A 13,856-nucleotide genomic window follows, 5' to 3' on the forward strand; every position below is an offset into this window, starting at 1 on the left:
TAAACAATTTTATTTTAATAATATAATAATATATATTAAAATTTTAATTTAAAAATAGAAAAATATAATTAAAATATCAATGTAACGAATGGTCTGGTGATTGTTTTGTTTTAATAAATTGTGAAATATTCATTATTTTTTTATTATAGGTAATATAATCCAAAACCGCCCACTGGTTTATTAACTCCATCCACAGCTATTCATTCCCTCTCTGCAAGCTTTTTTCTTTGGCATTGCCCATGGTTTCTTTCAAGCAAACTCAGACCCACTTGAAGTTGAAAATAATTTTGTTGAACAAGAAGCATCATTGAACTTGCTTTACAAGGAAAAATCTCATTGTTCATCAAAATCAAAGAATAAAAAATGCTTAGGATCACATGATAATGGAGAAATGAGCTTCCACTGTTCCCATTCTCAAGCCACTATGTGCAATCATTTTCAGTCTATGCTTAGCACATACTTGTCAAACTATCTAACTAGGAAAAAATCCATTCACTGCCAACTTTCTCTTACAATATACCTTTTGGAAGCCTATATATTTCCCCATTCTGTGATGTATCTTCTGCAAACAAACACTTACCACAAAGATGGCTATTCCTGTTATAGATTTCAGCACTCTCAATGGAGACAAAAGGGGTGAAACCATGGCACTTTTGCATGAAGCTTGTCAGAAATGGGGTTGCTTTATGGTAAAGAGAATTATATATGTGTTGCTTCTTCCTTCAACCACCTCTTTTCCTTTTTCTCCTTTTCATTAATTGTACATTTGCAGATTGAGAACCATGAACTAGACAAGAAGCTAATGGAAAAGGTGAAGCAGCTAATTAATATTCACTATGAGGAGAACCTGAAAGAGAACTTCTACCAGTCTGAGATAGCAAAGAGCTTGGACAAAAAGCAGAACACTTCTGATATAGATTGGGAAAGTGCCTTTTTCATCTGGCACCGTCCCATTTCCAACATCAGGAACATCCCAAACCTCTCTGAGGAGCTTTGGTGAGTTGATTCAACATCTTGGTAGTTTTTCATAATTATAATCAATAAATAGAAAAATATGTTAGAAAGTATATCAGAAAGTGTGTTGACAGTGTTTCTTTCTAACAAGTCACAATCTTTCTGTCAACATACACAGAATCTTCAAGATGACATGCACATAATCTGATAACTATGGTATTAACAATTGTTCATGTAAGTGCAGCCAAACGATGGATCAGTATATTGATGAACTCCTTAAGCTGGCAGAGAAGTTGTCTGAGCTTATGAGTGAAAATCTTGGTTTGGAGAAAAACTACATTAAGGAGGCCTTTTCTGGAAGGAATGGACCTGCCATGGGAACAAAAGTGGCCAAGTACCCTCAATGTCCACAGCCTCAACTGGTCAGAGGACTTAGAGAGCACACAGATGCTGGTGGGATCATTCTATTGCTCCAAGATGATCAAGTCCCTGGTCTAGAATTCTTCAAAGATGGCAAATGGGTGGAGATTCCTCCCTCCAAAAACAATGCCATTTTTGTCAACACGGGTGACCAAGTGGAAGTGTTGAGCAATGGCTTGTATAAAAGTGTTGTGCACAGAGTCATGCCTGACAGAAATGGAAGCAGACTTTCCATCGCCAGCTTCTATAATCCAGTTGCTGAAGCCATTATTTCTCCATCTAGCAAACTTTTATATCCAAGTAATTATCGTTATGGAGACTACTTAGAGCTTTATGGCAAGACCAAGTTCGGTGAAAAGGGTCCTAGATTTGAATCCATCAAGAATATGATCAACGGTCATTACAAATAAAAGAGCTCACAAATACCCTTCTTTCTGTCTAAATTTACAACTCGTGTTCTTCCAAAAAGTAGCCAAGAAAAGAAAATGTAATGGGGGGACACGTTTCATTTTTCCTTTTTACATGTTTCAGTATGAATAATAACACAAAAAGCAGAGGTTTTTTCTTTAATTCCCGAGGGGGTTAAATTGTAAACCATTTTTATCTGTTTATATGCATCCTTTTCTGTTATTTTAATAGCTTTCATTGTCGTTTGTGAATAGTTGTTCACTTTAGAAGAATCTTATATCCTTTTTCTCAATGAAAAAGTTAATACAGTTGTGGAAGAATACGAAATAAAAGAAAAAGTGAACTTTTAAGCTGTGACAATACAAAGGCATAGGAGATTTCTGCATATCTATGTCCAATTCTGTGTCCTCTTCTGCTTTGGTTATTTTTTAACATTTCCCATCCTTTAGCCAAAGAAGCGTGCACAATGTACTAATAGATCCTTCTCAACATTAATTCACTGATCCAACCACCAATAAAAACATTAACAAGCAAAAGATACAGTTTTTCTTTAACATATCTATTCTCTAATTTTACTACAACGAACGTTCTAATCCAGAACTTGCAACAGAATTCAGTGAAAAAGTTTAAATGAAATAAACTTCAAAATCTCATCCACATACTTCAGAACTCAAAGCATATTTATAAGAATACTTACATAGATTCAGATTAATATTACTCACAGAAGTTTTTACATCAAATTCTAAAAATTTAAACTTGTAATGTGAGGTGTGAATAGGCCACCTTTGACACACAAGCCATCTTCATATATTTGCTCCTCAACTTCACTTGACACACTCCACCTGTCAAGTTTAGTTTACAAAAACACATTTTTTCGAAGTAGAAGAAGAGTATTTAAGATCCCATTTGTATTCCCATGGGAGTAAGCAACAACATCACTGCGGTGGTGAACTTCATAGCCCTGTTGGCCTCAATACCCATAATAGGTGCAGGAGTATGGCTGGCCTCCAAACCAGACAACGAGTGCATCCACAACTTCCGCTGGCACGTCCTCGTCCTTGGCCTCCTCGTACTCCTCGTCTCTCTAGCTGGCTTTGTCGGAGCTTACTGGAACAAGCAGGGCCTCTTGGCCTTTTACCTTTGTTGCATGGCCATCCTCATCGCTCTTCTCCTTTTCATCCTCCTCTTTTCTTTCATCGTTACTAGACCCGATGGAACCTACTATGTCCCCGGAAGAGGCTTCAAGGAGTCCATGCTTGATGGTTTCTCCCCCTGGCTAAGGAACCATCTCACTGCCTCTCGTAGTTGGAACAAGATTACGACTTGTTTGGCTGATTCCGATGTCTGCATTAGGCTCACGCAGGACTACATATCTGCTGATCAGTTCTTCAACTCTCATATCTCTCCTTTACAGGTTACTCACATATCTCATCACACACTTATTCACTTTGTTAACCATGTTATAGCTAAGCGAGCCAATATGTTGACTTTGTTAGTTATTAGAATTTTGCTGAACTTTATTAAATTAATGTAACGATTTACACGAGTAAGCTTTGGACTTCATGGCATTCAAGTTGCTAATTAGAACTTTTTAGAATCTCAATAATTAAGAATAAGACTTCTTGTTAGGTGATATGAGATTCTTAGGGATCAGTAACATGATTTCCTTCAAGTTCCTTCCCTTTGGAGTGGCTTAGTTGTGAAGTTTCTGTGTAGCATAAGAGGAGTTGGGAAAGAAGAGTCTCCGTGATGTTCGAAGTGGGTGGGACCTGGTTTTCTATCTTATTCCTGCAACTTGGCCTACCATATATGACATGGATGGTTTGCTGATTAAATTAGAGGGTAGCAGGGCCTTCAATTCTGATACTGTGACCTACCTGCAGATAACAATTGTCCACCTAAATCTGATCACTTACAACTTTACTCAACTGTATCTTGAGTCAGCATGACTTCAAAATGCATATATAATTAGTATAAAACTTTACATTCCATCCACATGGACTAGAATGGGAAGAATGATTATGCCCCTATAAAGGTATATATGCCAGCTGAAAAAGCTACCAAACATCACTGACTTACTTGTAGAAAAATGGAGAAAAATCGGAGCAGAATAACTTAATCCGCCAACAATATTTCAGCTCATTTGTTTGCTTTTTTCCACGTCATGCTAATGCCTGGTTATGGTTACCAGCTTTTGGGCTGTACATCACGACACGGGGTTGTTTTCTTTATGATAAAATATGTTTTAGGTCTATCAATTTTTAGTCAAAATTGGACTTCATTCTTTGTGTTAAAAATGATGGCTTCAGTGTTAAAATTTTGATTGGTACAAAAGATCTTTGTCCCTTTTCCTGAAACTTGATGAAATTCACATATTATCGTTTTCAAAGTACAAAGACTAAGACAAGTTTGAATCAAATTTTGAGAGACATGAAACATATTATATACTTTTCTTTGTATTTGGTATTATATTCCTGTCTCTTGTTTTTTCTTTGAAAATAAAAGTCATGTTAATCAGCTACTGACATATTACAGTCAGGATGCTGTAAACCTCCAAGTGCTTGCGGATACAATTATGTGAACCCCATACTGTGGATAAATCCTGTGAATCCAATGGTGGACTCGGATTGCTACTTGTGGACTAATGAGCAGAGTCAACTCTGCTACAACTGCAATGCATGCAAGGCAGGTCTTCTGGGGAATCTCAGAGAAGAGTGGAGAAAAGCAAATATCATTTTGATGGTGGCAGTTGTTGTCCTCATCTGGGTCTATCTCATTGCATGCAGTGCCTTCAAAAATGCACAAACAGAAGACCTTTTCCGTCGCTACAAAAGGGGTTGGGTTTGATCTTTGTTTCTTCCATTCAAGGTTTTTTGAAGTTGCTATCCTTCCCTCTTTTTATTATAATTTTTAATTGATCTTCATAATTTCTTATTCCTGTAAGTAGCTTTTTCACTAATGTGTATATTCCTTGCTGGTTTTCTCTTTAGGACTATGAAAAGTAATGAGAAGTGATAAAAGGAGAATTCTTCCAACATTAAAGTAGTCAGAAATGGAATCCTGATTCACGCTTTCCTGGGTATATAATAATTCTTATATGTCAAATTGTCCATGACTTGTTGTATATGCATTTTGAAATAATCTTAGATGTTGGTGGTATCTGAAATCTTGACAAGCATACCGCTTTAGCTGTATTTTAAATGTGTAATCAAATTATTTGAAGTAATTATAGTTTAACCAATAATGTTGATTCTTGAAATTGAATCTTAAATATAAAATTCTGTTAAACACTGAAAGAGAATTTTATCAGTCATAATGATCCTATTTGACTCCTCCGGTGAAACGTATTTGTGATCTCTACCAAAGCAAAAATTTAAATGTTGATCAAGCAAAAAGGAAAAGGCAACCGACACCACTCGCCATAAAGAAAAGTGCTTTTGAATTTTAATGTTTTGCAGATCTCCCATGAACCGAAAGGTAATCTTCCCAAAGTAACAATATTTTATGAATGATTGTAGAGTAAAAGAAACAGAGCTAGGAATTCAGTTTGTGTCCAATGCTGGTGGCAACACTCATCAACACCAATATATTAACTGGAGTTTTGTATGCATTTCTATGAGGGCAATGCTATAACAAAAATTGCATGCAATATGATGATAAGAATGAATTTCTCCCACTACATTCACTGCTTGATAAGTGATAATAAGTAAAATAGTAAATATATTGCTACGAACTCTCATTTCGTATTTCTCTCAAGCCGTAGAGAGCTTCCTGGAGTACACAATGTACATAGGATCTGAGCGTCCAGGATTAGGAGATATATCCACAGCCTACACAAAAAAGCAAACGGCATTAAACCTTGGAGTATTGACCTCAGCAGTAACACTGCCATATTATATGAAACATTACAGACACTAACCATAATTATTTTATGACCCTGGTAGAATTTATAACTTCTCATTTATAGATGCAGATGAGCAATAGTGAAAGAAAGTGCCCTTCAGCATTAAATGAAACAGACTATAGTATGTTAATAAACTGATATTTGGCGAGATGTTTGGTTAAAGAGAGAAAAATGTCTTTAGAAAAATGTCAAACACGGATGGACTCTGCAAGATTAATCACAAGAAAACTAGTTTTGTTGCAGGCTGAGTAATGATTCAGATAAATTACAGGAAGTGCTGCGAGTCTGAAAGATAACGAGCGAAATATGCAACAAAAGGAGGAAGAAGTTAGATATATTAGAAAGGAATTTAAAGATTAGTGCTACTACAAACTTGCCCCATAAAATGTGCCCTCCTAGAACTAAATGGGAAAAATAATTGTGAGAGTGTAGATAGCTGAGTGTCTTTCACTTGAGTATGGAAAGAAAATATCAATTATGGAATTACCACCTGAGGAGGTTCAAATCCTCCAGCATAATGGAAATATGATCCAACAATCATAACATGATCAGCATCCCCAGTTGATGTCCATATAGAAATGGCCTTTGTCCAGAAGCATCGGTTTGAAAAGCTAAAATCATCAATGAAGTTATCATGAGTTGAATAGGACATGCCAGTACAAGATCAATAACAGATGAAACGTCATCTATAAGAAGGGTCCAAAAAATTTCAGAGTACAGATTATATAGTTTAGTTCAGATGATTAAATATCCCTGACTCTGATTTTATACGAAAGTGCTTTGTGGTAGGTAATTCCTCCACTGGTTGAAAAGATTATCAGATTTTATAAAACTGGTGGGTAATTCCAAAATGATTGAAAAGATTATCACCTCATTATGGCTAGTCCACCTGGCTTGAGAACCCTGGACATCTCCTTGAAAACATCAAGTGGCTTTGTAAGGTAATCAACACTGACCTGAAGAGCATATTCAATTCTTAAGGTTTCTTTCAACCAAATGCTAAAAACTTAAGAGTGTAATAAATGATTCCTAAGCTTTAATCAACAAGAATAGAAAGCTTATTACAAAATATTGAAAGAAAAACAAAATTTAAATAAAATTGCTAACAAATGGGCAACACAAATGTGTGATATGAGCAAATAACATGCTCCGCTTGAAATAATTTCAAACATCAAAGTTAAGTTATATGGAAATATATCTTTACCACATTAGTGATGATGTCGAAAGAGTTATCCTCAAATGGAAGTTTGGGGTTCACATTTAAGTCTTTCACGGCATACTCTGTGAGAACCTACAACATCAACAACTTCAATTAATATGTCCCGGTTTCTCTGTCAAAATTAAAATGTTGAGAATCTTGAGGTATAGCTATGTCACTATTTTTTATTTGAATTCACGCAATTGGACTGCACAAGTATATGGAAAAATAACCCAAGAGTCACCTTAAGAATGCCAAATTGAGTTTCAGTTCCAAAATTAAAAATCAATGATCAACACATAACACAGTATTATCTTACCGGGTTCCTATTTAGCTCTTCTTCATTCATGCCTAATCCCACCACTCGTTCTTGCTTGTATCCTGGTGGAAAATGGCTGACCTAATGCAAAGTGGAGATTTATGACAATATGTATATGCAACGCAACATCAGAGAGACCAGAGTTATAGTACTAAAACTCTTACCCAACTGCTACACATATCCAAGATGCTTACTCCAGGAGTGTTGCTAGGTGGGAAAACTTTGGAGTAATATTTAGTCAAAGCAGCAATTGCAGGGTCATCAATGTGTGTCACAAATCGAGGTGCTTCATAGAATAAGGAATCTGGAGTCCTGAGAGGAAATTTTCATGATATACACAAAAGATTAACAAAAAGAAAAGAAGGATTAAGAAATATTTGAGGCCACTGGTGGCTTACAAACAGCAAAGAATCAGCAATTCAAGATAGCAGATAATAATGACATTAGAAACAAAAGGTGCAAGTCAAAAGACGCAAAACAGAAATTTCAACACAATAACATCCATCATACAATCACTTTCTATTCCGGGTCATTTCTTGCCGTTTGTCTCTTAGTTTTCCATCATATAACATATCAGTTATCAAATTTGTCTCTTTCTCTCTCTTTCCTTTCATATGATCACACCCTTCCTTCCACCTTAAAATGGGGTGTATATAATATAACTCAATAAATTCTTTTGAGGAAAGAAGCTTTAAAGATGACCCACATACCAACATATGGCATGATCCAGTATTGCTACGGTTAAATAATCCATAAGGCACAAGAAATTCTATAGTTGTAAAACTGGCCGAAAATCCTTATACTTTACACAAACAAATATGGAACACAATGCAGAAAGAAAAATGATTACTTTAAGTAGAAAGCATGTAATAATGGTTCTTGAAGCAACTAGTGGAGAAATTTACTCATCAAAGCGCTGGAAATCCTCATCCTTAAAGGGAAACTGCTCGGGCCATTCGTAGTTCTTCAGTAACTGTAAAATGGAAAGATAGCACAATGAATGAGAGAAACAAACACAACCTAATCTGCAACCAATTTCAAACAACAAGTGGTACACAATAGTTGAGCAGTGGAAAACATATCGAAACCACATGCAATGAATCAACAGATAAAAAACTGAGCAACGCTGACTAAATTGCTTGAGTAATTTGCTCAAACAGTACAGCTTCATTATTCGGCTATGAGCATGCACAGATGATCAAACATGCAATTAGGGGCAAGATTTATGAGATGATGACCTCATCCACAGAGGAACCACCGGTTATCTTGGCGGAGGCCATGAAGGACTTGCTTCCCATGGCACCAGCCATGGTCATAAAGTGAGAGAAGAAGGAAACTCCAAGGCCCAAAACCATGCGACGAGGACCCTTAACTTTCCAATTCAGCTTCTTTGTAGGTGGTCTTGAAAGAGTAGTGGCAAAGGCTGAAGAGTAACAAACACAGACAGAACCCAACACCGGCAATGGCAATGGCAATGACAACCTTAGTCCAACAACATTTGCCATCTTGGAACCAAATTCTCCACTGTCACCGCTCGATTATCCTCAGACATCCTTCATCTCACCACCACACACAAAACCTCTTACATAATTCAACACGTGGCTGCCTGCAATCCCACTACCATCCCGGTAAATTTTCCATCAAAATTTTAAATTTCCTAAGCCTTATCAACAATAAAAAAATAAAAAAATAAAGTAACTCATGACTTGTAGACCATTTTGAGAATCTTTCAGAAATTACTGCATATTTGACTTGAGCTAAGTGGGCCACTTCATAAACAAAATCATTAAAAAAAAACAGTTCACACAATGTTGTCAACACCTTCTAGAAATTACAGACAAATAAAATAAATAAAAAACTTTACATTATTGCTTGAAAAACTTGAGAGCAATTTAGTATGCAAACCACACACTTTCATTTTTGTACAATTACTGAGAAACAACTCGCCAATATTCAATACAAGAAAATTGACATTTATATCCACATATCACTACCTCTTGACCAAAACAAATGTAGAGATCAAACACAACTTTTACTTATTTATATTTAATTATTGAAACAAAAAATTTGAGACCGTCAATAATTCTTGGTTTGGTTGTATTATTTTGTCCTTTATTTTCGGTGAATAGTGTTGTATTTTTAATGGGATACAATTCTATAATATATTAATATATGTTTGATAGACAAGAAGTACAAGCAACTCAAACAATAAAACGACAAATGAAGAAAATTAAACAATGATTTGAGATGGGGAAAAAAATGCAAATGTTACCATTAATTAAGCATATTGTAATGTATATGGTTTTGATGAGAGGTTTTCCTTCTTCAATTCCATTTGCTTTTTACAATGTAACACGCAACTTAAAATTAGAACCAACCTAAGAACACTATAAGCAGTTTCTGTAATAAACAAAGATGATGACGGCAAGCTATTCACTTCTAAATTTAATTCTATGTATTAGGTTAAGAAATTTAATTCTTCTTCTTTTTGCCTTACAGCTGCACTCCATGCAGTTAATGGAATGTTCAAATTAATTAATTAAGCTTATGTTAGGTTAATCAAACTCATTAAGTAACGATTACTGAGATCCAGTAAGAAGTATCTACTCGGAAACAGATCTTGGAATATTTCAATTATTGAAGTCGCCAAGTTTAGGTTAAATATTATTTTGTCTCCAGTGAGAAAAATACAAACTATTACGTCACATTTAAAATTGATTAGATATAATATTAACAAATTGTATAAAATATATTAACAAAATGTTTATCTTAATCGCATTTTATTATTCACAAAATTTAAAAAAATCCTTCGGAATTTGGAATTCGAAGAATAAATGCTCTAAGTCTCTCTATAAATACAGCTACGGGCTTCGAAAGGCTCTCCCCTCTCTCTTTCTCTTTCTCTCTTTTCCTTGTTTGTGGGAACAAAAAGCATTCATTAACACTCCAAAAAACCCATGGAGCAGCCCAAGCCCAGATTCGTAATATCGGCATCTGAGGCCCAAGCCCATTCTTCTCCCATCGCCAAACTCCTCCCCTCCCTCGTCTCCCCCGCCCAGTCCCTCGCCCGTCCACCCATCTCCAACTTCCCCGTCGCCGCCGTAGGTCTCGGCGCCTCCGGCCGTATCTTCGTCGGCGTCAACGTGGAGTTCCCGGGTCTACCCTTCCACCACACCATCCACGCCGAGCAGTTCCTCCTCACCAACCTGGCCCTCCACGGCGAGACCCGCCTCGACTCCTTCGCGGTCTCCGCCGCTCCTTGCGGCCACTGCCGGCAGTTCCTCCAGGAACTCCGCGACGCCCCCGACATCCAAATCCTGATCACCTCCCACGCCAACCCTCACTTCACCCCTCTCTCCCACTTCCTCTCCCACCGGTTCGGCCCCCACGATCTTCTCCCCAAAACCGCCCCTCTCCTCTTGGAGCCTCGCCACAACGCCCTCTCTCTTCCCACTCCCATTCCCCAAAACAGCAACCCTAATCTAACGCTTCCCGCGTTGGAAGCCGCCAATAACTCCCACGCGCCCTACAGCGCCTCCCCCTCCGGCGTCGCCCTTCTCGATTCCAAGGGGACTGTCCATAAAGGCTCTTACATTGAGTCCGCTGCTTATAACCCCAGCCTGGGACCGCTCCAGGCCGCCCTGGTCGCCTTCATTGTTGCCGGCGGCGGCGCCTATGATGAGATTGTGGCGGCGGTGTTGGTCGAGAAGGAGGGGGCGATCATCAAACAGGAGCCCACGGTGAGGTTGGTGCTCCATTCCATTTCCCCTCACTGCCACTTCAGGACGTTTCTCGCCACTGCCTCTTCTCATTCACCTATCTCATCTTGAACCACAGCAACACCATCAAAAGGATTGTTTTTTCATCTGCAATAAAAACCATTAAAATATTGCTGTCTTATCGTCACGTATGGATATGGTGTAAAATAATTCCCATGCTATTATTGTCCCTCTCTGCTTTTAATATTTTTTACACCTTTTTCTGTCACTGTTGTTATCTCTATACAATATTTATATATACATATATATATATATATATATACATATATATATATACATATATTTATTTATACATATATATATATATATATATATATATATATATATATATTTAACTCATGTCTCTTGACCTTATTTATTTATGTTAATCATTAAAAAATAGCAAGAAGAACCCTTATCGTCATGTCTCTCAGCATATCTATAATGCAACTTTAGGGAAATAGTTGATATCAGTGTCATCCTATCAAAAGAAGTTGTTTTCATCCTCTGAATGCACCAGTGCTTTTCTTTTGGACCACTCTTTTCCATTGCTCCGGTTGGTGGCTCGTGGGGTGTGACGTGGTGGAGTCGAAGAGGTGGAGCTTCCATATTCTAGCTTTTCCAAGCCACCTTATGTTCAGATATGTTTTGCCACTTCATCAAATGTCAAGTATCTCTCTGTGTATTTCTCTCTGTGGGAATCATTCCTTCCTCAGGTTCATTCCAACCAACCATTATCTCAGGTTCAGAACCAACAACGTGAATAATTTTCTACAACATTTCCATCAATCCTGTCTTTTTTTTCTTTTATCCATTCAAGGTGTCAGTGTCCCAGAGGCTATGGTTGATGTTATTTCGATATAAGAAATCAAGAGGAAAGCAGAGTAGACATGTTGAGTTTATCTACTCAGTTTTATCGAAATTATTAATGTTGTGAGAGACGTTATGGTTAAAAACAAAATATAGTTATAATACATAAACCTCCCATTGTATCAAACACTTGGTAATCATTATTATTATTTGTCTTCTTATAACATCATATCATTTATCATTCATAAGCATTTTTTATCTTTCTTTATGTGTCAAAAAGAATTTAGTGAGTGCAAAAGCTTTTCCCCTATCTGTGAAGTAGATTGAGTAGAAAATGAGAGAATATAAATAAAGTAAAATTTTGATCAAGATAAGAGTTTGTGTCAATCGTGGCTTATTGAACTACTAGACTATGTGCTATGTATTAAATTGAATGGTGGGGTAGTTGGAACTGACTGAATTGTAATTTGAAGCATTTGTGGCAGTTGCTATCAGCAGGGTATGATGCCAAGTTGGTGGAGTCTTGACTATCGTGCGTTTCCTAACCCTTTAAACTGCCACTCTGATACCTTTCCACGAGTCAATGTGTACAAACTGCAGCGGAAATTGGCAAGCAAGTGTTTCAATTTGGACGCAACTGTTACTTTTGAACTATATATGCGGCCAATTACTGACTTCAGAAAAATACAAAAATTGACTTGGTTCATCGTCAAGGCAATTAAATGAACTCTTGTTTTACCCGCAATAAAGGCGAATAATATTCTCAACTCAACACATGTCACAATAAAACTACATTCCATTGGATTAAGATAGCTTCAGATATAGAGAAATGACAAAAAGGATAATGCAACTTTGGATGAAAAATGCATTGGATAATTTTGAATCAAGAATCAAGAAGGGAAGTGACAAGAAATATAAAAGACCCTTTACAACCTCCTGATTCTAATTGAATTCTGGCAATAGCATGCATCTGAATTTGATTCTAAGACGAAGTAAAAGAAGAGGAAACAGGTTGTCTGAGAGGGACTTTGACAACATCTCGAAGACCCTTTACTATCCCTACCTCTTCATCCATGGTAAACAGATCCTCCGTTTCCCTCATCACAGCATGGAGCAAGTCAAGCACTAAGGCAACACTCATACCCACTACCACATTGTAGGTTACACTGGTGATCACAAGCAAACCAATGGTGATCAACAGGAGAAAGATGACCACCAATCGCTCATCGATCTCGAACCTCAAAATCACCAAAGGGGTATCTCGTAGGAAATATAAGTACAGCCATGCAATCATCATAACAATGAGTATGATCAAAGAAACGGGGTGTCCTAGTAAGCTAAGGAAAAGCACAAGCAATATGATGATGACGTAGTTGGCACGAAAATGTCTGGCATTTGTGTTGATTCTTTGGATTGAACCGTAGAAGGAAGATGGAAGTTTGAGATGAGAAGGTTGGAGCATTTCTTTCCATGGTCTTATTGTGCCAAGACCCGTTTGAACGCGCTCTTTCGCCTGTGAAACGAAAACTGAGTCTGGATTCGATGAAGCCTCTGCCTCTTGTGAGATTGTTCCATATGTGTTCATTTTGTGTGTGTTTACTGAGATGGTAGGAGAGGGAAGGCAATTTGGCGGATCTTAGGAAACAACCGTTGTTGCTTCAACCAAGGAATCAGACAGCAACATAACAAACCCACATGTTGTGGATCTCTTCGCTTTTCTAGGACAAGCTCTCACGACACATGATACACTCAGATCAAAACACTAATTTTCTTTTTCTAAATCGAAATTCATAATTCATGATTAATAAATATTTTTATCTTATAATTTAAAAAAGAAAATTCTATGTAGGAGCAAATTAACAGGAATAAATGATAAAAAAAATGTCAGATGTACATATCAAAATGAAGGGAGGTAGTTGAGAGGGTTGAAAGATATATATTTTGAGTAGTTATGAGCAGAGCTAGGGAGAGAATAATTCATATATTCGACCAACAAGAAGCTGTTCCAATCAAAGTTGAAAGTTCGGTAAGTATACGTATGTATATACAGTAGTGTTGATATATTTAAAGTTACAAGTGTGGATA

The 13,856-nt window shown here is 37.0% G+C and overlaps 5 protein-coding genes across 6 annotated transcripts; 3 read left to right on the forward strand and 2 right to left on the reverse strand.

The window, feature by feature from the left end:
- The first annotated feature begins 356 nt into the window (after positions 1 to 356).
- LOC108345036 (1-aminocyclopropane-1-carboxylate oxidase 1) lies at positions 357 to 1,944 on the forward strand. Its single transcript, XM_017583590.2, has 3 exons — positions 357 to 689; positions 773 to 996; positions 1,199 to 1,944. Exons 1-3 carry the CDS (start codon positions 588 to 590, stop codon positions 1,782 to 1,784), a joined length of 912 nt encoding a protein of 303 aa, XP_017439079.1. The 5' UTR covers positions 357 to 587; the 3' UTR covers positions 1,785 to 1,944.
- Positions 1,945 to 2,091: 147 nt separating this feature from the next.
- LOC108345158 (tetraspanin-2) lies at positions 2,092 to 4,951 on the forward strand. Its single transcript, XM_017583736.2, has 3 exons — positions 2,092 to 3,196; positions 4,318 to 4,650; positions 4,773 to 4,951. Exons 1-2 carry the CDS (start codon positions 2,699 to 2,701, stop codon positions 4,627 to 4,629), a joined length of 810 nt encoding a protein of 269 aa, XP_017439225.1. The 5' UTR covers positions 2,092 to 2,698; the 3' UTR covers positions 4,630 to 4,650; positions 4,773 to 4,951.
- Positions 4,952 to 5,260: 309 nt separating this feature from the next.
- Positions 5,261 to 8,843, reverse strand: LOC108344737 (uncharacterized). 2 transcript variants are annotated; one of them, XM_052867366.1, is made up of 8 exons: positions 8,442 to 8,843; positions 8,109 to 8,176; positions 7,368 to 7,515; positions 7,204 to 7,284; positions 6,891 to 6,977; positions 6,557 to 6,642; positions 6,174 to 6,297; positions 5,261 to 5,612 (listed from the first exon to the last, which is right to left on the reverse strand). In XM_052867366.1, exons 1-8 carry the CDS (start codon positions 8,706 to 8,708, stop codon positions 5,535 to 5,537), a joined length of 939 nt encoding a protein of 312 aa, XP_052723326.1. In that variant the 5' UTR covers positions 8,709 to 8,843; the 3' UTR covers positions 5,261 to 5,534. The 2 variants fall into 2 exon arrangements, with proteins under 2 accessions (XP_052723326.1, XP_017438703.1); XM_017583214.2 differs by having other exon boundaries at positions 6,177 to 6,297; positions 8,442 to 8,836.
- Positions 8,844 to 9,970: 1,127 nt separating this feature from the next.
- On the forward strand, positions 9,971 to 11,190 carry LOC108344918 (cytidine deaminase 1). Its single transcript, XM_017583458.2, has one exon. It carries the CDS (start codon positions 10,161 to 10,163, stop codon positions 11,031 to 11,033), a length of 873 nt encoding a protein of 290 aa, XP_017438947.1. The 5' UTR covers positions 9,971 to 10,160; the 3' UTR covers positions 11,034 to 11,190.
- A 649-nt stretch (positions 11,191 to 11,839) lies between these two features.
- Positions 11,840 to 13,356, reverse strand: LOC108345406 (PRA1 family protein F2). Its single transcript, XM_017584006.2, has one exon. It carries the CDS (start codon positions 13,354 to 13,356, stop codon positions 12,754 to 12,756), a length of 603 nt encoding a protein of 200 aa, XP_017439495.1. The 3' UTR covers positions 11,840 to 12,753.
- Positions 13,357 to 13,856: the final 500 nt, after the last annotated feature.

The sequence above is a fragment of the Vigna angularis genome, chromosome 8 (assembly GCF_016808095.1).
Source record: "Vigna angularis cultivar LongXiaoDou No.4 chromosome 8, ASM1680809v1, whole genome shotgun sequence".
Taxonomy (NCBI): Eukaryota; Viridiplantae; Streptophyta; class Magnoliopsida; order Fabales; family Fabaceae; genus Vigna; species Vigna angularis.